General features: G+C 31.5%; 2 protein-coding genes and 1 pseudogene across 3 annotated transcripts; 1 reads left to right on the top strand and 2 right to left on the bottom strand.

Annotated features, from left to right (window-relative positions):
• Positions 1 to 2,026, bottom strand: LOC124827295 (putative membrane-associated kinase regulator 2; annotated as a pseudogene). The gene is made up of 2 exons (XR_015785255.1): positions 965 to 2,026; positions 1 to 555 (listed from the first exon to the last, which is right to left on the bottom strand). The product of XR_015785255.1 is annotated as a putative membrane-associated kinase regulator 2 (transcript).
• A 9,264-nt stretch (positions 2,027 to 11,290) lies between these two features.
• Positions 11,291 to 13,455, top strand: BTI2 (VIRB2-interacting protein 2). Its single transcript, XM_047300335.2, has 5 exons — positions 11,291 to 11,601; positions 12,199 to 12,379; positions 12,477 to 12,618; positions 12,817 to 12,886; positions 13,002 to 13,455. Exons 1-5 carry the CDS (start codon positions 11,400 to 11,402, stop codon positions 13,169 to 13,171), a joined length of 765 nt encoding a protein of 254 aa, XP_047156291.1. The 5' UTR covers positions 11,291 to 11,399; the 3' UTR covers positions 13,172 to 13,455.
• Positions 13,456 to 16,384: 2,929 nt separating this feature from the next.
• Positions 16,385 to 22,225, bottom strand: LOC124827307 (uncharacterized). Its single transcript, XM_047300336.2, has 16 exons — positions 21,725 to 22,225; positions 21,149 to 21,270; positions 20,943 to 21,031; positions 20,815 to 20,850; positions 20,588 to 20,681; positions 20,224 to 20,266; positions 20,046 to 20,146; positions 19,607 to 19,671; positions 18,996 to 19,492; positions 18,839 to 18,926; positions 18,590 to 18,730; positions 17,869 to 18,437; positions 17,548 to 17,686; positions 17,360 to 17,428; positions 17,125 to 17,259; positions 16,385 to 16,827 (listed from the first exon to the last, which is right to left on the bottom strand). The coding sequence occupies exons 1-16, from the start codon at positions 21,940 to 21,942 to the stop codon at positions 16,714 to 16,716; spliced, it is 2,520 nt and encodes an 839-aa protein (XP_047156292.2). The 5' UTR covers positions 21,943 to 22,225; the 3' UTR covers positions 16,385 to 16,713.
• Positions 22,226 to 23,511: the final 1,286 nt, after the last annotated feature.

The following is a 23,511-nucleotide window of genomic DNA, read 5'->3' as shown; positions in this document are numbered from 1 at the left end:
TCGAAAAGGAATTAATAAACAAACCAGATTAAATTATGATTAACCAATTCTAAATTGGATTGATAACCCGTTTTAATAGCAATAGTTCCGTCTTTCCCACTTCTCCCACTTCTCTGACGGCATTTTCCCTCCTCTTCCCTTAACATTATCATCTTTATTAATTCAACCACATTTATGTTCCTTCTCTTTCTTTAATCCACAAGCACCCACCTAGGTTCCCGACAACATCGTATCTTCAACACAACCATTATTTCCACCACCCAAACCTAATTTTTCATCAGACCTACTTCTATTACACTCTTCATTCAAAACATCAATTTATCAAAACATCCCATTCCTCTTTCACTCTCTCAGAAACAACACCTTTACAATATACAACATACATAACTACACGCATAAATTACTACGAAAACCGGACCAATCTAGCCAAAACAGCTGCTACTCATTATAATATGTCTCAAAGGCACTTCTCAGTCGTAGATTTTTCAGATAACTCAGGAGATACATCGCCCAATGGATCGCTCGCAGATCGTGGCACCTCAGAACTCTCGCATTCTGCATATATATAAATCATCCACAAAGTCCATAAATAAATTGAAATAAAACTCTCCAAACAGCAAACTTTTTCTAAGTTCCTTGTAGTTATCTGATCAAAATCTAAATTTTAGTTTAAGAATGTTCACACTTTTTAAAAGGGTCACCGATAAAACTTTCATTTTCATTATAGATCATATTAAAACAATAAAATTGATTACATCTAAATATTGGTGTGATAATAATGACTTGTTTGATACTAGCACGCATCTTTTATTTTCTCACTTAAGACAATTTTTAACTCTTTACCTCTTTTTTCTATCTATCCTTATACTGCAAAAAATAGAGTGCATTTTTACCAGTTTTCAATAATGATAAAAAAAATAAAAATGGTCCCAGAGGGGGAAAAGAAAACAAAATAGTAGTTTACCAGAAGCAGCGTTGAAGGACCTCTTACAATGCAAAATAGCACCCTGAATCCAATCATGCTGCTGCAACAGCGAATCATCACGCCGTTTCGAAGAATCAAACTGCGGCTGCGGCGGCGGTGTTGTCGCACGACCTTTGCCTAGATGCTTGCGTAGGCCAGCAGGCAGAGGAACATTCCCCTGTTTCTGCCCCTTCACGTTGGCGGGGGCGGCTCCCTCCGTCTGAGAACCCTCAGCCTCCGTCGGGGATTTCTCCTGCACGGTAGAGCACGGGGGCGCAGACTCCGGCGAAGTGCCTTCGACCTGGTCGGAAAACCTAAGCTTTTCGGCGTACCTTTTAGAAACCCTGACGTAGAGAGGCTTGACCATTTTCAAATACTTTGGCATTGAGCGCTTGTCTTCAATCTGTGCGTGTGACGGTTCCGTTTGGTCTGCGTTGTGAGTGTTGGAGGGTTTGGCTCTGGAGCTGTTATCTCTGGTGAAGAAGGAGACGATGGGAACCTCTTCCACCTTGAAGTTGACGGTGAAAAGCTTTTTCTTGGGGTGGGTGTTGGGCTGTTTGTTGTGGGCGTTGGGCTTGGGCTTCTTGAGGCCCAACATGAAGACGCGGAGCTTGGTGGCGGATTTGAAGAAGGAGGCAGTGAAGTGAGGCTTGGAGTTGGGTTGAGAGTTGAGAAGAATGTTTCCGTTGAAGACGAGATGGTGAGAGGGAGAGAGGGAAATGGTAGGGTGGTCGGAGGAAGCGGAAGGAGAAAGCGTGAAGTTGAACTCTTTCTCTGAGTCTGAGTCGGAGTCGGAGTCTGGTTCTGATTGGTTGTTATGATCTTGGTCTTGGGCGTCGTCGTCGTCGTTTTGAGTTCCGTTAGTGTCGTCTTGGGAATCGTCTTCGTCGGTCAAGGCCAACTCCAAGTCGAAGAAAGGGTCGTTTGGGGTGGCATTGGCAGCGCCTTTCCAGTATTTGAGGAAGTTGAAGGGTTCCATGGAAGGGGGAGAAAAGAGAAGAGAAGAGTGGGTTTTGTTTTGGTTTCTGAGTTTCTGAGTTTGGTTGATTGCAGGTGAGTCATGCCATGTGAGACAAGTCAGAAAGACTAATAACATAGTAGGTTTGGAGGGAGGATACTGACTCAGCTTTTTTAAATATTTTAATTTAATTTTCAATTTTCGAACCTCATTTGGTTTTTTCTTTATTAAACCATTCTTTTGTTTTCTAAAACATGTATAAAGCTGTTCAAATTAAGAACATTAATATATATATATATATTCCATGCTAAAATAAAAGGAGACTTAAGCGAGAAAGATTTCGTGTGTGTGTCTTTAGTTAATATAGTAGTTTATTTATAAAGGTAAAAAAATTATTTTTCATTGTATTATTCAGAGCAATAGACACTCAATATTGTCGTCACCATTTCTTATTTTAATTAAGTATTTGACATTCAATTAAGGATGTTTCAATTAATATTATTGTGTTTAATTACTCTTTCTAGTTAGTAATGTTAAGATCGTTTATATCATTTTTTAGACAATAGTTTCTTAGTTGAGAGTGGATACATTCTAAAAAAACACTTGAAATTTTATCTATGTTAAAAAAGAATACTGAACGAGTTAGGTAAAAGTGACTATCTTTCAAAATAATACTTGACATGTTAGTTAGAAATGACAATGATATAAACGAATACTAGTGTTTTAAATTGCAACATTAGTCTAAATAGTAAAACTGAATCAATTGATTGAAAATTATACACAGTTTTAAGTTATAGGATAAACCAATATATAAAAAAAAACTGAGTAAATCCTTCTTTTTCTTACCTTGTTAAAATTGCATGCTATTACATATAATATATCTTTAGAAAGAGTTTTTTTTTAAACTAAATTTTTCAAGATCTATAACAAATTGTTTGTCAAATTAGGAACTATCATCAAGGGATATTTATTAGCAACATATTGAAATTTAAGTCAAAAGAATCATGATGATAATTTTTTTAAAGACAAGAAGAAACTGATGTTCAATGGATTGTTTAAGAAAAAAACTTTTATAATACTTCATTTGTAATAATACAATGGTTAGAATAATAAGATAAAAAAAGTATTGTTTCAAAAAATTCACTAAAATAATCGATTATCACTTAAAATAATCGATTATCCTAATTAAAATAAGAAATAACAAGGTTATTTGGAATGATCAATTATTATTTTGATTATCCTAGAAAAATAATTCTTGAAATGACTCTTAGACACTAAATTATCACTTGAGTTAATTGATTATCTAAAATTTTTTAAAATAATTCGTCAATAAATAATGGATTATTTTGTAAAAATAATTTTTATCTCTTGAAGTAATTTCAAACTTAAATCTATGATACTTTGTTTATTATTGATGAAATAAACTATTTTTAGGAAGTACATAAAGTGCATTTCGTTGTAAAAATATAGTCTGTAATCAAATACTCAAAATATAGTATATAATTTTTACGATGAATAACCTATACGTTATCAATAGATTAAAAAGTGTCACTACATTAAGTTTTTTCTTTTTGAACGACAATCTATATTACATACTTAAGTAAAATATTTGCATCGGTGACACACCATATATTATATTGTTTCAAATGAAACATATTAAAGAGGAATAAGATTAAACAAAAATTTCACTTCCAAGAATATCGATATTTAGACAAAATTAAAGAAACTTCCTTTTTTTTTTCAATTGATTATTATTACTCAAGCTATCTTCCAAGGAACATAATTAAATTTTTTAATATATTTTATGTTCACAGACTTTTTAGGTTAAGAGATAAAAAACAATTGAATATATATATATATATATATATATATATTGATTATAGGTATGTGTGTATTTATATAAATGTGAATAATGTAATTTTATTTCTTGTGAACTAATTTGTTTAAATTTGTAACGTGTTCATATATATTCTTTACTATAGATGCATCTTGTATTTTTGTAAGGTGTCTTTTATTATACTCGTTCTTATATTTAAGAAAATGACATTACAAGTTAAGGTAATAGGTATAAATGAGAATAAGGGTGTGTACTTTTTTTTTTTTTCTTTTGGAATGACCTTATAATTATGTAAAATATTTTATTGAATAACCCATATAAAAATATAAGTATATACTCACATTTTGATTAGATATTTTAAAGTGTTACAAGGCGTCTCTATTCTTTATTAGTTATTTGGAATTTATATAAAACTAGCCTTTTCAATAAATTATTTAAATTAGATATATTTATCTTTTTGTACAATTAAAATAATTAAAAGGTTAATATAAAAAACATGTCATAATTAAACTTTACAATAAATAAATAAATTTTATCATATAAGTTATATTTTCATTTATGAAAAAGACTTTATGATGTAATATAAATGCAATATTGACTATTTTGTTTATTTATCACTACTGAAAATACATACGCTCATTTATATTAACTTTTTTTATGATAATAAAAGATAATAAAATAATAATAATTATTATAATTATGAGATTAGACATAATTATTTATTTATTTATTTTATATGTAGTTTTATGATTAAAAATAATTAGTTTAGATAATGGTCAAATTGAAAACAATAATTTAATTTAAATTAATAAAATAATTATTTTAATTTTATTAAAAATATTTAAAAGGTAAATTTTTAAAAAAATATAAATATAAAAAAAGAAATCTCAGAGTATAGAATGCTATATAAATGTGTCCAGGTTCGACATTCAATTATTTTTCAAGGTAAGAATATAAACTTAACTTTTTAATTTAATTTAATAATTTAAATGAGCTTATAAACTTATATATATATATATATATATATATATATATATATATATATATATATATATATAATGATAGAGTTAAAAACAATATAAAAAATTTAATAAATAAATAATTAAAGTATGAATGAGTGAACTGGTCAAAACATAGAATCGATACTCTTTTAACAAATCAAACTCAAGTTTTTAATTAAACTTGATTGATAAAGGAGGCAAACTTGACCAAAAAATTCCTTTACAAGTCGAAATGAAGTTTCAAATTTGGGCTAAAAAAAGTTACACCTTAATCTCCTTTTAAATAAGTGCAAACCTTATTTCTCATTCAGATTTGAACTTTGGTTGTCATGTTGCTAATCATATAAGAAAAACAAAATAATACACACATACACACACATATATTATTATTTTAACTAGTTACATAATCAAACTAAATTTACAATTTAGAATATAAAAACACATTTTGAAGTAAATAAAAATACAAAACTAATGTTCTGTATATTATTTTTCATTTAAAATAAACACTTTAAATTGTAATATTGAGTTATGTTTAATAATTGGAAATTCTAAACAAATATTAAGATACCATCTTTTATACAAAAAACGTTCCTAAGAAATATTTAATTTTTTTTATTCTGTCTAAAATATTTGGTTCATTTTGAAATTTTTAATATTCTTCAAAATTTGGAATCCATGACTTGTAATTATCGAAATGTTATTTAAATTTGTAACGTATAAAATTAAAAACTAATTTAAGAGATTACCCATACAATATATTCTAGATTATAATACAGTCACAATGTCACTAATGAGAAAAAGATAAATATCTACAAATATCTAATACCTTAATATATTATTTTAAGCATTTCTTATACCAGATATTAACACAACCCAATTTAGTATCTTAAAGTATGGAAATCATGACCGGAAAGATCAATGTAAATTAAACTATATTCCTATTCAAACCTCAACATGCATTTTCATTCATTATCTTTACAAAAATAAAAACATTACATCATTTTCTTTTCATTTCCGTTTCACCGGTACCACGTAATCGACCATGATTAAAACAAATTATTCCAATGAAAGGACATCTGTTTAAATTTCTATTTTGTACATGATATATTTTCATACTTAAAATTTGATTACATTTACTTTTTATTTTATTTTATTCACAGCTTGAAAGTGTTGAGAAATAACATAACAAAATATAACTGCAAGATTTAAATTATTTATTATAAACATCATCCAAGTTTAAATGAAGACGATCGTAACGTAACGTGTATTAAAATAGCATTAGAGAAAATTATTAAGAAACATCGAGTGTCTGAAAATCTATGTAGTCTTTGGTAAAGTAGAATAATGTTGGGATTGATTTTACCAACCTGGTATAACGGAAAATGTTTTTTTGTTTCTTTTTCACATTGTGGCTGTATTATTATACCATTTTTAGTTATCTTTGAATACAATATTATTAATAAAAAAATCTGAATTTAAATATGAACGTCAAGAATTAATAATGACATGAAAAATTTAAGATTGCAATTATTCAATAAACATTGCATTAATGAATCTCCAGTGACAGAAATTAAAAATTGAGATTATTTGAGTGAAATAATCTTGCAGGCGGGGCTCACTTTTTTGCTGTAATTTTAGGCTGCAGAGTGCAGACCTACCCACCTGCTACTTTATGGGGCCTCTCTTCCATTGCTGAATCGCATTGGACAGTACTCTACAATGTACACTGCATGGTTCTGTCAACCCTTTACACAAAGTTTATGCGTGTTCCACTTTTTTAAATATAACAATATTATTTATTGCTCCAAATTCTGATTTATACCATCAGTATTTTACTACATAAAACTCAGTAACAAACATGAATTATATATATATAGATATTCTCTGAGTTAGTTCACATGTGAAGAAAGAAAATGGGGACACTTCTCAGGGTTGCAGGTCTGAAGAGTAGCAGAGACATGATGGTGATGAAGTTTCTGTATATATGGCATTTATCAGTTCAAAGTTCTAATCAAAGAACAAAATAATTATGAATCAAGTGAATGGCATCATGCTAGACACCCCATCTGATTTAAGTTTCAGTATCACTATTCTTGGTAGGATTCTGCATCATTTATCAAACCATACACGTTAGGTACCGTTTTGTTGTTCGGTAGACTCTGGCTGATGTCTGATTTCACCCAAAACTATGATGTACTAGCTAGATATATATTCACCGTTGAACATTAACTTTTATTTTTTTTTTATCAATAACTGTACAAATCTACCTCCGAGGTATAAATTTTAATGTTTAACCATGCAAAATGTCCTCTTCTATCAGCTTCATTATTCGGAAAATTTCACTTCTCAAGTTGTCTCATTATACGTGTGCTAATAGAGTTTGTGTTTACAAAATTAATTTTATAATAACATAATTTATGTTTGGGTATTTTCATAATAGAAAAGTTAACAGTAAATTGAAATATAATTTTCTTAATCCGAAAGAAAAGTTATTTAAACTACATAGGTATGCAGTGCAAAGTAGTCAAAGCAATATGTTCCATCCATTCTCCTTTGACATATCGAGAAATGTTGGCAAGTAAAACGAAAAAAAAAAGAGTTGCTTGTAGCATAAAAGATAGCTATTTCCTGTTCCAACAAATAAAGTAGCACTAAACCTGAAACGGATTCGTGCGAAAATTGGGATTTGTACATAAAACATCCTTTTCTGTAAGCACGAAAGAAGTAAAAGAATATATTTGCATTGATTTCCACGTAATGAAATGGCTTCTTTCTAAACAACAATAATCACTCGGCATCCATATGCAAAAGGGACATTCTTCTGCATGCCATGTCTCCTAACTTTTCTAAATGTTTTATCAACTTTTCTAATCCACCCATTTTAACTTTTAATTTCCAAACTTTTCTTAATTATAAGAAATAACATTTACAAATATTCGCTATTTTTAGTTTATGAAAAAATTGTTTTATTTTTCAAAGGAGACCGAGTTGTTTAGATATTGAGCATCAGTCGTTGAAAATGCCTTTCCAGCGTTACATCTAAGTGATGATGCATAATGATTACGTACTTCTTTTTACTGTTTGGGGTTGTGTAACATGAGCAAGTTTATGAATTGGATGTGTTGGGTTGGGTTATGAGACCATGGGCCGAAGGCTGGTTTTCCTACACCTCCTTTTTTTTCCTCCACCTCCATAAAATCCATAAACCTTAAGTGGTCTTTCATTAAAATTATAATAAAAAAAGTAAAAGTTATACCTGTACCTAAACTTTTAAATGCACTTATAATTATCTAATTCAAAAAATATTTTTGGATTCGAAAACATGTTTCAAAATGTATATTCTAAAATAAATTAAAAAATTACATTTCAAAATGTAAACTTTGAAACTCATTTTCAGATTTTCGGATTTCACAATTCAAAAAAGGGAGACTCAAGATGGGCCGAACTATGCATTGTAGTGACCCATATATGGAACCAGTACCGGCCCAAATTGTAATTGGTAAGAGGGTACAGCCGACGCATATTCGTTACTGACGGACGAATCTCACTAACTCCTTCAACCTCGCATTTATTATTCTAAAGGATATTCCTACATAAGAATTGGTACAGCAACTAAACAATGAAAGAGGGATGAAGAAAGAAAACAGAGTTTTATGGTATAAAACGTTGTCAAATAAATAACATAACATTGTTCCATTCCAAATGTCCATAATACCAGTTTTCCATTCAAACATGAATATATAGATCTAGGATGTAATAGCAAGAAAGTAACCACACAACACGCAGAAACAAAGAAGACACATAGTTCAGCAACTCTACCAACCCTTTTGTTTTTCATCCCTGCCCTGCTTTCTCTGCCTTCTGCATCAACCTCTCTCAACTAAATAAGGTAATTACTTTCTAATCCCACTGACCCTATGTCCATACATATAAATTTCTCTAAATTATATTTCAATTTCGAATACTTGCTTTCTGTTCTGTCAGTTAGTTAGATAAAACACCAAGATAACAAAAACCTTTCTATCTCACTTTCTTCCTTGTATCTGCCATTTTGGTCTAACACCTGCAGGGTGGTTAATATAGAAACTTTTCACCTTTTTCACTCGTTAGTATACATATAATAAATGGCACTTATTTTTGTCTCCATGCTCTCTAATTATAAAAAATATACTGTTATAAAACTGCAAGATCCTGAGATTGATTATTCTGCTGGTTCTCGCTCGCTTAACGAAATCGAGGGTGTCTGCTCAGTTTGCATATTTTTATCAAGGTTTGCATGTATTTGACACGCCAACCACTGCAAAATCTAGACACATGTTTGGGGTTTCCTCTTGGCATTGTAGTTTTTGTGAACTGGAAAAAGAGCCACACATTAATAAATTGAAGTCCCAACTAATCCATTCAAATCAATGGTCTTGGATGCAATATATTGTATCCATGTTTGTTCTAGATGGCTTATATGTTATACCAGGTATTCAGAATCTATAAACTGATCATTAATTCAATTATCAGTGAAATTTTTTCACTATATAAAATCCATACTAGTTTTACAAAACATAGGGTTAATGTTCTATCCTTATGTACCAATAACAGCAATCGTAACCTAGGGTTCATAATAATTATGCCGTTATTTCTCAAAACAGACAACCTAGGATAACTAATAGGTGGACGTTGATTGGATACTACTTAGAATTGGTTTTAAATAAAAAAACAAAGAATGACTTAAATTCTCTACTTTAAAGAAACATTAATTTTAAACCAGACTATTCAATTTATTATTTGTTTTTCGATTTACATCCAATTTTATAAACAACTGCTTTAGTTATTTATAATGGATGTTTAGAGTTTATCAATGTTGTTAAACAAAATTTACGACCACGCAGGTGAATATAGATAGACACTTATTATACAACCACGTTAAAAATTAGCATAATTAAGTTAAGTATTTATGAAGTGTTTGAATATGCGTAAGTTTAACTGATTGACACAATTAAGATAAATATTTCATTTAAACTACCGTATATAAATATGTAAGATAAATATTTTATAAGTGTTTATGTTAGGATTTAGTGTTTATATTACTTTCTTATGGGTAATATTATTTTAACACTCAACAAATTTTTACATAGACTTTGTATCTATCATTCTATCCTTCTATCTCTCTTTATAAATAAAAGAAAAATAATTTTTCTAATGATCAAAGTAGCTTTAAAGTGAGTTATCAAGTGTGCAAGAGTGGTGTAAAAGAAAAAAGATTTTCCTATTTTAATTCATGGGAGAGATGTATGTTCTTGTAAGCATACAAATTGAAAATAATTATTAGGAAATGAAAAAGGAATGTCGTTTTTTGTTTGGGTGTAAAAGAAAAACTAAGCTCTACGTGTTTGTTTTACCTCCAAATAGGGTGGTTGTACCGCCCTCATTCTCAACAACCAAGTTAGCAATAAGATACATAAATCTCCTTTCGACTTCTTTTCCTCATAGTCATTGCTTTTCCTTCATTGAATGATTGTTGCATTATTTCCTTTATTTTTTTTTTACACTGGATCACAAGTTCGATATATAAAATCATTGTTTTCTACTTTTCGTGTTTATTTTGAATTATTTATCTGTCTTGGGAGGCGCTGCCACTTTCTGTTAGGACATGATCAAAGTCGGCAAAGGAAGTGGATTATGCTAATTCAAAAACATAAAGAAATTTATAAATAAATAATCAATCAATCAATCAAAGTGTGGGATTTCTTTTTCTCCATTTAAAGTATGGAATTGGATCAATACCTTGTTTCTCAACCCTTTTCGATCCTACCCATTGATCACATAAGACAAATCGATCCAAAAATTAAAATGGATCAATCTACCCAAAAAGCCCAAACGGACCGAACCGAAAATAAATAATGACCACGAGAGCGTGCTAACTGAAATGAATCAGAAGGTTTTCTCATAGACGTGTGACACGTATCACGCACACTGCTCCCACTTTTTCTTTACATGCACCCCGAAGATTCTGCTAATTGTCTATTACCAAATGCCACAAACTTTTTCAATCATGGGCCGGGCCGGGCCGGGTATTTTTTTCAAATTTATCACCGCGTAAGATCGTTTCTTCGTTTACTCCCATTTTCTTAAGAGCTAAGTTGTTTAGGTCATTCTCTAGATTTAAATTTCATATATTTTAAAATTAATAAGTAATAATAAATTAATTGTACACGGGAATCTAGTAAGATGGTCCCCACAGAAACAGTCCTACGTGTCGCAAATCTGTGTGCTGCAATAAGGCGATATTTTGTTTGTTGAACCGCGTGGGTGACTTTGAGGCATCGGTGACGGAGTTGATGCCACGCGTCCAAATTCATGTCATTTAAATTAAGCTTCTCAACGGCTCGGGTCCCTTGGCGCTAGCGAAACGAAACCCATATCGGGTCGGATCACATTTTCAGACCCGAACTCAGTTAATGGCATTTTGGGTCCTACAATCGAACGGCTGAGATGCATTGATCATGATCGGCCACGCTATTTAGAGATGGAAATGTTAGATAGCGAGGGTTACTTTTGATTTAGCACACAAACTCACACTCTCTCTGGTTGAAAAGGGGAGTTTCTTATTCCTTCTAGACGCTTCCACTGATCGGCGATTCTGTCATGGCGGAGCACCACGAGCACGAGGAGGCCAAGGGTGAATCCTTGTTGGACAAGATTTCCGGGAAGATCCACGACCATGATTCCTCGTCTTCTTCCGATTCCGACAACGAGAAAACCGGGCCCTCTGATTCCCTGAAGTCAAAGGTTTTCAGGCTTTTCGGAAGGGAAAAACCCATTCACCATGCTCTTGGTGGCGGAAAACGTATGCGATTGTATTTTCTTGTTTTTCTTCATTCTTAATTTATATTAGCTCTCGTGTTTTGTCTTCCCAATTCTCAGCTACGAGTCCATTTACTTTCTTTAATTCTGAATCAAGAAACTGTTCTTTGCTTTTGAGTCATATACTTTTAGTTGGGCTATAGTGGGTCTAGGGTTTATGAGGTTCTAGGAGATCTTGGTTGTTACGATCGTTGTTCGTGTTTCTCTTCCCTTTTTATTGGACGACTGTGATGGATAAGAAAAGATTGAGAGAGTTTAGGGTTTAGATCTGCTATCTCCTGTTACTCTAGTTGTTATCTATTTTTTTTTTTAAATCTCCCCAATTAATATATGTACTCTAAAAAATCGAACATTCTAGTTGTGATCATTGATGGATTTTCGTGTGTTGTTCAAATTTTACTTCTTTAAATTTGCGGAGACAATCATTGAGGAGTCATCTTTACTATAATATTGTTTCTTGATTTATCTCATGTATTAGACATTAAATTAATCTAAATTTAACTTTGAATTATTAATATTGGTTTTTCGGGGTTTTGTGTGTTTGCGTTTTTTTTAACTAAATTATTTTGTTATACAACAGCGGCTGATGTTTTTCTGTGGAGAAATAAGAAGATATCAGCATCGACACTCGGAGTTGCTACAGCCATATGGATTCTGTTTGAATTGCTTGAATATCACCTCCTCACATTGGTTTGCCACTTCGTAATACTTGCCCTGGCGGGTTTGTTCTTGTGGTCCAATGCATCCACTTTCATCAACAAGTAGGGTTTTGATACTGTATTAACTTTAGTTGGCTTTCTGAAATTCGGTCGATTATTTAATAGTGAATTAAATTGCTTGTTTTATTTTTTTCATTAGGAGGCCGCCAAAGATCCCACAAGTGCACATTCCAGAGGAGCCTATTTTACAATTTGCCTCTGCTCTTAGAATTGAGATTAATCGGGCATTTTCAGTATTAAGGGATATTGCATCCGGAAGGGATCTCAAGAAGTTCTTATCAGTATGTTGATTCCATTTCATGTTCTGTACACTTGCAATCTATTGGCTTTATGGCCAATGTATATTAATATCCTGGAAGTTTTCTAGTATTGAGCACGACGATAATTTATGTGTCATGAGATTTTGTAGATTTCTTTTAGGATTTCCAACTCATTTGCTGTTGTTAAAAGTGGTATGATTTTTGCTTTGTATTATTTAGGTGATTGCTGGATTATGGGTTTTCTCTATTCTGGGCAGTTGGGCGAACTTCTTGACGTTGTTCTACATAGGTAATTGCGTGTTTTCTTTATCCTTTAATGCTCATTGTCTTGGAAGTTCAAATATGTTTGTACATTGTCTTGTATATATAGCGACGTGATGTGTTTGTATATTTTCGTGAAACAGCTTTTGTTTTGCTTCATACTGTGCCTGTGCTGTATGAGAAATACGAAGATCAAGTGGACTCTTTTGGTGAGAAGGCGTTTGCCGAGATTAAGAAGCAATATGCAGTGTTCGATGCGAAGGTTTTGAGCAAGATACCCAAAGGACCTTTGAAAGATAAAAAGAAAGATTGAAATGGTACTAGAGGCGGACAAATATGTTGTAGTGGGGTTTCATCAAATGTTCTGTTAAATTTAGATTCAGCGTCAGCCAAAACCCTATAATCATGTCATATTTTATTTTTTTAGGTACCTTTACTTACTAGACATTGTGGAGGAAAATTATCGTATGTATTTTTCTACTGGTTTACTTACATGGACCCCTCAAGAAATCCCATATGCTTATGGATGACTTGTTATTGTGCTTGTATTTACATCATGAATACATATACTCCCTGCATTTGAATGCTTTCGTTTAAGTGTTGTTGGTTAAGTATGTATTCGATCTTAAACAATCTCCGAGTGGATTGACGGGTAACTCCAGTTTGTTCATTACTCAAAATTATGTTTTCCCTGTTCAAATGTGGACATCTGTTATGATTACGAAAGTTATTTAGTCTTTTGATGTATTCTTATGTACATTAATGTGGATTGTGAACTGAGGAGGTTATGGAATTTCAACGTTCTAAAAGACCAAAGCCTTTTTTTTATGTGGAGGTTTAGCCACAATGACTTTGGTGATAAAGAAAATTTTAATATACTGTATATAGCTGGAAGATGACTGTAACATGAGAAGCGTGTTGGTAATGCAACGTGATGGGATGGTTCCTTGTTATTGACCTTATCAACTCTTTGATATAAATTTTCGTCAGCAATTTTCTTATGGTTAATTTAATTACATTGTGCTATTATTTTGAGATATTTTACAAAAAAAAATATGGTCTTTTTAACTGTTGATGCAATTATTAGTGCGCCTTATCTTGATGTATATTTTAAAAGAAAGAAACATTAATGTAATTTAAAATACTATTTGAATATAATGAAGATTTGTTCTTATAAGGGAGAGAGGAATTTGAAAGTATTAATGATAGTTATATCATTTGCAAAAAAGTATTATTGAAACATAAAATAAATCTTGGTTTATAGAATATTTTCAAAGAATACATAATCCAACTATTGCAAATAAATTATTTAATACAAATAATGTAAAACTTAGACATATTCAAATAACTTATTTACGACACAGTTTTGTTATTTAATAAATTTCAATTTTAATTTATAGAACATATTTTAAATATATATATAATTATTAATTAATGTAGTGTAAATAAAAATAAAAAAAAGTAACTTTTGCTTATAAAATGGTATTCTTTGGTTATTTAATTAGTATGTTGAAGTAGGAAAATTTAATCTCTATATAAAAGAAATTAACATTGGATTTAATTTATTAATTAATATTTATCAAGATGTATCAATAAGAAGCTTTTTCCTCATATAACATGATACTATTGTATTATTTAATAATTATTTAAAGAAAACTTAGTATGTATGATACAGTTTTTTATTTAATTAAAGTTTTTGAAACAATGTACAAATTATATGTTGAAGCAGGGAATTTGAATCTCTCAAATAGAAGAAATTAATATTCATTTAATATTTTAATTAATATTTAAGATGATTAAATAGGAAGTTTTTCTCTTCTAAATAACATGTCCGTATTGTACATTTTAGGAAAATATATAGAATATAACTGAGTAACAATGTAAATATTTGTTTCCTTATACAGTACAATGCAAATTTATTGATTAATTAAAATATAAAAGTATTGAATTTGTAGAACATTATATATATATATATATATATATATATATATATATATATATATATATATATATATATATATATATATATATATATATATATATATATATATATGGGGTTTGTTAACGCCCCTGTTTTTCAGTTGGTACATTTTAGCAATGTGTACCGGGTTTTAATATACAAAAATATCCTTATCTATGATGGATTCTAAGTTTTAAGGTTAAAGGTATTTTAATAATTTTCATTCTCAAAACTAAAAAAAAAAAAAAAAGAAACCCCCCAAACCCTTACTCACCTCTCTCATTCCTCTCAACCCTTTCTCTTTCCTCTTTCTGACTCCAATCTTTTCTCTGTCATCCCTACTGTAGCCCCAATAGAAAAAATCAGAAACACTTGCTTTTAAAAAAATTTGTCTTTGTAAAGAGTTGAGTCATTGGCATATTCACCTTCAAGGCAAAGGTTCATTCAAGATCTCTTCAATTTCACCATCTTCACTAACCTCTCTAATTTCATCATCTGTATTTGTTGAATCATCATCTCTAAAAAAACCCTCCAGGCTAATTACCAATTCTTTCGGATGTCATTATGCTTGTGAAAATTAGATAAAATTATATACGACAAAAATTATAAAATGAAAACTCATTATAAAGTCATTTTTTGTAAGAAATTGTTTAACAACTGAGTATTTCTGATTTTTTTCCAGGCCAAATACCAATTCCTTTGATGTCATTATGCTTGTGAAAATTAGATAAGACAAAAATTATAAAACAAAAACTCATTATAAAATCATTTTTTTTGTAAGAAATTGTTTAACAGTGAGTATTTCTGATTTTTTCCAGGTCAATTACCAATTCCTTTATGCTTGTGAAAATTGGATAAAATTAGATAAGACAAAAATTATAAGATGAAAACTCATTATAAAATCATTTTTTTGTAAGATTGTTTAACGACAAGTGTTTCTGATTTTTTCAATTGGGACTACAGTAGGGATGACAGAGAAAAGATTGGAGTGAGAAAGAGGAAAGAGAAATGATTGAGAGGAATGAGAGAGATGAGTAAGGGTTTGGGGTTTCTTTTTTTTTTTTTTAGTTTTGAGAATGAAAATTATTAAAATACCCTTAACCTTAAAACTTAGAATCCATGATATATAAAGATATTTTTGTCTACTAAAACCCGGTACACATTGCTAAAATGTACCAACTGAAAAACAGTCGTACGCGCGTTAGCAAACCCATATATATATATATATATATATATATATATATATATATATATATATATTTAATTCATTTAAAAATTATAGTATTGACTTGCTATTAATTTTAATTTTACATTTAATACAAATACTGTTTATATTCAGTTTTAGGGTTATTTTGTTAAACTTTTAGTTTGAAAATTTTTGACAAGTGTAATTTGATTACAATAGATATGATCTGTGTCATTCCTTTCTATTCCCGAAAATCTTTTTATAAAGTCTTGCCTTTTCAGAATAAAAATGTACTCTTTATTGGTTACATAAATTGTGCACACCTATGTTATATTGTTATATTGAAGTACTTTACACGTAATTCATCAAGATTTTGAATCTGCCAAATCCCACACTGATGAATCATCTCTTGTTTCTAGTTTAGATTACATTATAAAACATCAATACAACAAATATAATGCCAATAAATATCGCTACTTTTGCTTGTACTGATTGACAAAAACTGCTAAAACATTATTTTTATGAGGCAACAGAAGTTACCATTGTAAGTATCATATTCATAGCCTTTGTATAGCCTAGTTCCTAAGCAGAAGGAAATGAACGAAGCCAGATATTCTCAGAAAGTGTAAGAGATGTCTGATAGGTAGCAGTGAAAGAAAATGTTCCCTCATTGTTCCATTGAAAATGTACTTTGCAGCCTCAGTAAGCTTCATAGGAAGTAAGACAACTGCTGCTGCTTCCTTGAACCCCCTTCTCCATACAAATCATTCCATTGTTTCAACTCACCCATTCCAGCCCCTTCAGCTGCAAAGCTTGCAGCAACCTGTGGTTTCGAGAAGTTATAGATCAGATGAAACAGTATATATATTGATATCACTAGATTAATTTAACTAGTTCTGTCAATCTGTCACAAAAATATGAAAGTGAAACAAATAATTTCTTAAGATTTTAAGTCATCCAACAGGAGTTCCAATAAAAAAATTCCTTATACAAATAATAGCATGTATGTGGGACCACATATTTGAATTGGTCATTATTGAACAGGAAATCTGGTATCAAACTCTGTTATGTTGACAAATTCCACAAGCTAATACTTCTTTATTGGTTCGAGTTGTGTTACCTGATTCTTGGCCTCTTTGAAATCCTGCATATTCAACGGTCTAAGGGCAATAACTATTTCTTGGTCAATTTCTTGTCCACCTTCACTATCTTGGACATCTTCATTCTGTCTCTTGGCAGCTTTCTGCTTTTTATCCTGCCCCCAGAAAACCAAAAACCTCATTCAGTAGTTAACATGAACACATAAATGTAGGATTATATAATATTTTAAAATAATAAGTCAAGTTACCACTTACCAAACTCTTTAGTCTCTCTTGCTGAATTAGCTCTCTAACGGGCCGATAAGCAGCAGTTGTGCACAAGTTCTACATTGGACAGGTTATGTCAGTGAGTAAGTAGGCTAGTTAAAAGCACAAAAACCAAGATAACACTTATTGCACGAAAGTTATGTCCAATGTGAACAATATCAAAGAATTGTAAAAACCTTAAGATCACTTCCAGTATATCCTTCTGTCATAGTTGAAAGTTCCTTAAGATCAAGTTCGCTGTCCATATTCTCTTTTGCTAAAAGAGTCTTCAAAATCTTTTCCCTGTTTTCCACAGACGGTAGTCCTACCATAATTCTGCAAATGATAAAAAAATTATTACTCAGCTTCATGGTCTTCAGGTTGTCATACACATATCAGAGATAGCTTGAATTCAATCATTGGCTATCATATTGCACCTCTCTAGCTGCTTTCTCCCACCGTTAAACATAAGGCATATGATGTACTAATATTATAAACTCAGAAACTATTATAGGTACCTTCTTTCAAATCGCCTAATAATAGCTTCATCGAGATCAAATGGCCTATTGGTTGCAGCAAGAACAAGGATTCTCTCTCCTGGCTTTGTCAAAAGTCCATCCCAATGGGTCATAAATTCATTCTTTATTTTCCTCATGGCTTCATGCTCCCCTACTCTGGTTCGTTGACCAAGCATGCTATCAACCTCATCCACGAATATAATAGTTGGGGAGACCTTGGCAGCAAGTGTGAATAGAGCGCGAACATTCTTCTCATCTTCACCAAACCATTTAGAAGTGATGGTAGACATGGAAACATTGATGAAACTTGCTCCAGCCTCCTTTGCAATGGCCTTTGCCAGCATGGTCTTCCCAGTGCCAGGAGGCCCAAATAGCAATATTCCTCTACAAGGCTTTAGAAGGCCCCCGGTGAAAAGGTCCGGCCTTCGAAGAGGAAGCATCACTAGTTCTTGAAGGGATTCTTTGGTCTCATCCAAGGCACCAATGTCAGAGAATGTAACATTAATCTCATTTGCTGGTATTACCTCAGGCCTTATTCGCTTCTCAAACTCATTATCAGGAGGAACTTCCTGAAAGTGAATCATGCAGTGCAAATGAATGACGTGAAATTTACAGAATATATAGTAAGTGATTGTCATCAGAATAGAACGAGGCGTTTCTAAATCCTAAGATAACACTCTTGGTAATATTGTTACAGAAGAATTTTTTTATAGAGGCATACAGGGGCTTTGGGAGCAGGAACTGATTTTTCACCATCCGCCTTCCCCACCGAAGTTGATATTTCTGCTTCAGCCTTTTTTACAGGAGCAGCATTTTCAGACTTTGCTTCTGATTTCATATCAGTTCCTTCCTCGCTTGTTTTCTTTATGTTCATGAAGAAGGAAAAACAAGAGAGCATTTTATTAAGTATATCAGTACATGGTAGGTAGTGTTCTCAAGTCAACGTAAAGACGTGTCAAGCAGTGCAAACCTCTGATTTTACAGCTTGATCTTCTAATTTTAATGTGTCTCCTCTACTGGATTTGCCCTTGTGGAATATACTCAATGCATGGGACAAGCTGTTTCACATATGATAAAGTTATTCACCAAAGTTTGACAGTTCATGCAATTAATGTCTTGAATCTCACCTATTGGAAGAGATGACGAGCTTGCCATTTCTGTATTCAGGGTCTTTGTTTTTCATCAAATGATACGAAATTGCTGACACAATGATCTCTTCTATATAGTTACTGAGAACCATTGTGTCTTCCACACATATGGAATCTAGGTCATCACAATCGAGATCGTTTGCTGCAAGGACTTCCATGATATGAATTTTGTTATCCTTAACTTGTATCATCTTCATATCCTCTTCCAATTGAGACTTCCAGCTGACAAGATGTGACTCATCTTCTGGTGGCCTGATTTCTATGGTGTATGGGAAGAGTGAATCAAGCTTCTCATTCACCTCTTCATATTCATTGCCACAATCTATAACTCGTGAACCAAGAATCAAAATGGACCCAGATAGTTTTTTCAACATTTTCTGGAACAAGTAATATATTTTTTGCCATTTGTATAACAGCTTATCAACATCCCGCAAATATAGCACAATGGGATAGGTTTTTGACACGAAAACTAGAACCTGCAAGTGAATTTCCACTTTTGAATTGTCGAGGAATGTGATCTAGAAGCCATGTTCAATTTTGATAATGCTCTTTTGGTGAAATATCCATAAAATCAAAAGTAGTATTATTACCTTGTAAAGAGACTGTATAAGAAGCTTTTCGTCAAAAGACCAGCTGGTTGCGCGCTTCAGAGAAGCTGAAGGGAGAGGGAGACGAGAAAGCTTGAGACAGAAAGCAATGGGAAAAGGAATAGGAATATAATTTTACTGTACACTGTGCTAGTTCACACTCAGATCTTTTAATCCAACGCATAAAAACCGTTTCTGAATATACAGGTTGTGACTCCAATTTAGGAAGCAAGACTTTGATTTATGGGTAAACTAACCAAACAAGTGCATTTTGTTTTGCTGTGGATTCAATTAAACATGATCAAAATGTAACCCTCTTGATTTTGGCTTTCATTGAATGAAAGCTTCTGACATTAGTAGAATTCCTTGATTAGGTCAGTACTTAAAACAGAATTTCCAGTAGATCGTGACAAGTAAATGAATAAATCAACTTTCAAGTGACCTGAATTTGTAGCATTGGTTTGGGAAGCAAGGCCACTTATGTTTGAAGAGGAAGAAGCATTCCTACGGAGTGGTGGAGGATTACAAGATGCTTCGGCACCCCTGCAAAGCAAAAGCCAAATACTCAGCAATAATATAAATAAACTGGCAGGAAAACTTGTATTTGTTCATCTACTTACATTGATTGGAGGTCTATTACACTGCTAGGCCTGTGCATTTTTCCTGCAATTGAATGCACCTGATCAGTGATTTGGCTTTCATCTTTCTTTTTAATTTTATAGTCAACTATGGACTACTGTCCCAATGAAGAGAATGAACCATAAACCAGATAAAGCTATCTGCACAACCATTCCTATACCCTATCTAATATTCTGCATCATCTTTTAATCGAAGTACCATTATTATCACTTTCCTCCACATAAGAAGTAAAATTTATTCTTGAAACCATAAGACTGAAAAACCTTGTATTAGAGACTGACAAAGCTCTTTGTTGATTATGAATATAGTTCTTGCAAGAGTAGGAAGTTGTAAGCCAAATTGTACCTTTAAGTTCTTGCCTTTGTGAAAAGATTGAAAATGACCCAAATAGATCAGATAGCCGTTCCAAAGTAGACTCTGAAGTGGATCTTTTGAAAGACTACAATCGGAAACAAAGGAAAAGAAGACAAGCAAACAAACTTTAGGTTAAGAAAAGAAAACATGTTTATCCATGATGGTTAATTAACGGCAGTATTCTACACAGGAATAAAAAAAAGTCAGGAATTGCTTACAGATTCTTTGTTGGAAGAACCATATTTACTCTGAATCTGCTCAAACAGCAAGCCAGCCATTATTTACATGATTAACAGAAGAATGGAGAAACAAATTATATGGATCAAAACTTCTCACACACACTCACCTTCAATGAAAAGTCGGTTAAATCTAACAGCAGTAACTTGGCCTCAAAATAATGAGCTAAAGCCTTGGCAAGCATCTGTTGGTAAAGCTCTTTAAGACATGAAAAAGGGAGAAGTAGGAAATACGGTTAGCTCGACAGTACCAATAAAAACATCATAGAATATCAAATCCTTATCAGTAGAAAATAACATATTTCAAGTGATTAACCTGCTGGCCCTGAGAGCAGAATAGTTCTGCTTGCAGGAGCAAGATTCCGTGTATATTTAGAAACATCAGCATGCTTTAAATGGACATAAGCCACACTTGTCAGCAAAACCCTTGTCTGCTCACTGTTATCACGCATAGGATGTGAAGGGTTATACACCAACAGATTTTGAATAGATAATATGTAGTAATCGCTTTAGATATTCATCAAGATCAAGAGCAACAATAAGGGCATGGAAAGGACAAGTATCTAACAAACAGTTTGTCAGTAACAAATTCATTAGATGAAATTTCTTAACGAATTATAGATTATGAAGATTATGAAGATTATGCAGCAAACAAGATTATGTAAAGTTGATACTATCCCCGTGTGTTATTTGCATAATATATATTCACAGATTTATTAAAATATATATGCATGCTCAAACATCTTAGTTCTTGTCCATTACTCCATAAAACTATGCTGATCGTCCATATTCAGAGGAAAGGAAGAGAAGTTGCATACTGTATGTATGTTTGTGTGAATGATAAAGCATAAAATAAGAGCATATTAGAAATTGAAAGAGGAGGCAAAATAACCTGAGATAATAAGGGAATTTCTCGAAAGTGACGTTGCTTTCTCTTCCATCAACAACTTGTCTGAGCATTTCCTGCTCCATCTTCTCAGCAGTGATAGTGTTTGAGGAAGAAGTGTTGGCTACCCATTTGCCAACGCCTTGTCCAGAAGCCAATCCAATGCCCACTCCAACACCCACCCCGACACCCAAAGCCGATATCAGAATGCTTTTCTGTTCCATCACAAAAACAAAAACAAAAACACAAACTTTTATAGAAAACAGAAACTCTGTCACAATCACCGAGTTTCTGATATTGGTGGTGCAACTAAGTAGTCTAAGCTTAATATAGAATGGGTGCAATAACTGATATTTATGCAGTGATTGTTGAGAAAGTGATGCTTAACGGCAGAGGGTGGAAGAAGAAGATTGGTGAGTCATGTGTGCACTGTTACGTGTCCCATTTTTGGCGGTTTCTTTGTCGGTTTGACAGTTTTGTTTATTATTTCTGCTTTCGATATACTTCCTCTTTCCTTTCTTCTCCATGAAGTTCTTTTAAAATCTTTAATATCTATCTTCAATTTCATACATATTCAAAATCATGCGTGCTATTTTTTTATGACTACTATATAATAGTTTTTTTAAATAAAATAAAATAACTCGTATACTAAAATTCTCCAATAAGATTATCACCATTATCCGTGGAACACATGCCGCTTCATATTTTTTTAGCTATAAACATGACACTTAAACGGCATATGATAATAAGCACAAAAGTTAATTTACATGAAAATTTAAAAAAAATTGAAAAACTAATTAGACTAAACTTCTAAAATTTAATTTTTATAGAAACGAAATTTAATTTTTTAAATTAATTATTGAATTAATAACTGGTACACTTATTTTTTATAAAAAAAAAAATTAGCTTATTCAAAAGGCTAAAATAAAACCTAAAGCTTCTAATGAAAAAGACTAGAGGTATCTGGTTGTTTATATAAATTTCTTTCCCTCTCAATAAAAGTTTAATATTGTTTGGGATTTGTTTATACACAAATAATGAAGTAATTTTTTAATTAAAATGATGATCTATAAAATTAATAGCACTTAGAAGGGAATAAAAAAAAGTATATATCTATCAATTGGGCAAGTGGGAGGAAAATGCATTGCATATATATACAAATATCAAAGTGATGCTGCAATTTGCTTTTTGTGAAGATAGATACATTGCCTCTGCACTGCACCTGATATGGAAACTAGCACCACCACTGTTTCCCAACCTAATAGGAAAGATAAATAAATAAAGAAAAGAGAAGAAATGAATAAAAAATCAAGATTAAATCATACATTATTTTAATAAAAATATATTTTATTGGATAAAAAGTTTAAAATATTTATAAAATAAACATATCTTTCTTAAGAAGTTGTCTAAGAATGTTTAAGATGGAAGACTTTGTAGGTTTTAGTTTTAATGATGAAACTTTTATTTTACTAAACTTGTATTTTATGAATGTTATCTGCTTGTGTAAATGTGTTTGTTGATGGATTAAATATAGTTTACTTCATGTCCATTTTATGGTTCTGAATATAACTTAATCTTTCTTGAAAAAGTTTTTTAAAATAATTTTGGAACTTATTTATTAATTATGTTAAAAAAACATGATGGATTATATTGTGTTTACGAGTTGTAAATTTTATATAATTTTTTTTGTTCATAACATAATTAATTGTTATATATAACTAACAATCAATTATTATTTAAATAATTAATTGAATTATTCTAATTTAATTTCTAGATGTAATAAAATCGATGTC

The sequence above is a fragment of the Vigna umbellata genome, chromosome 1, assembly GCF_029865625.1.
Source record: "Vigna umbellata cultivar VRB3 chromosome 1, Vumbellata_1.0, whole genome shotgun sequence".
Taxonomy (NCBI): domain Eukaryota; kingdom Viridiplantae; phylum Streptophyta; class Magnoliopsida; order Fabales; family Fabaceae; genus Vigna; species Vigna umbellata.
This window is presented reverse-complemented; position numbering and strand designations above follow the sequence as displayed.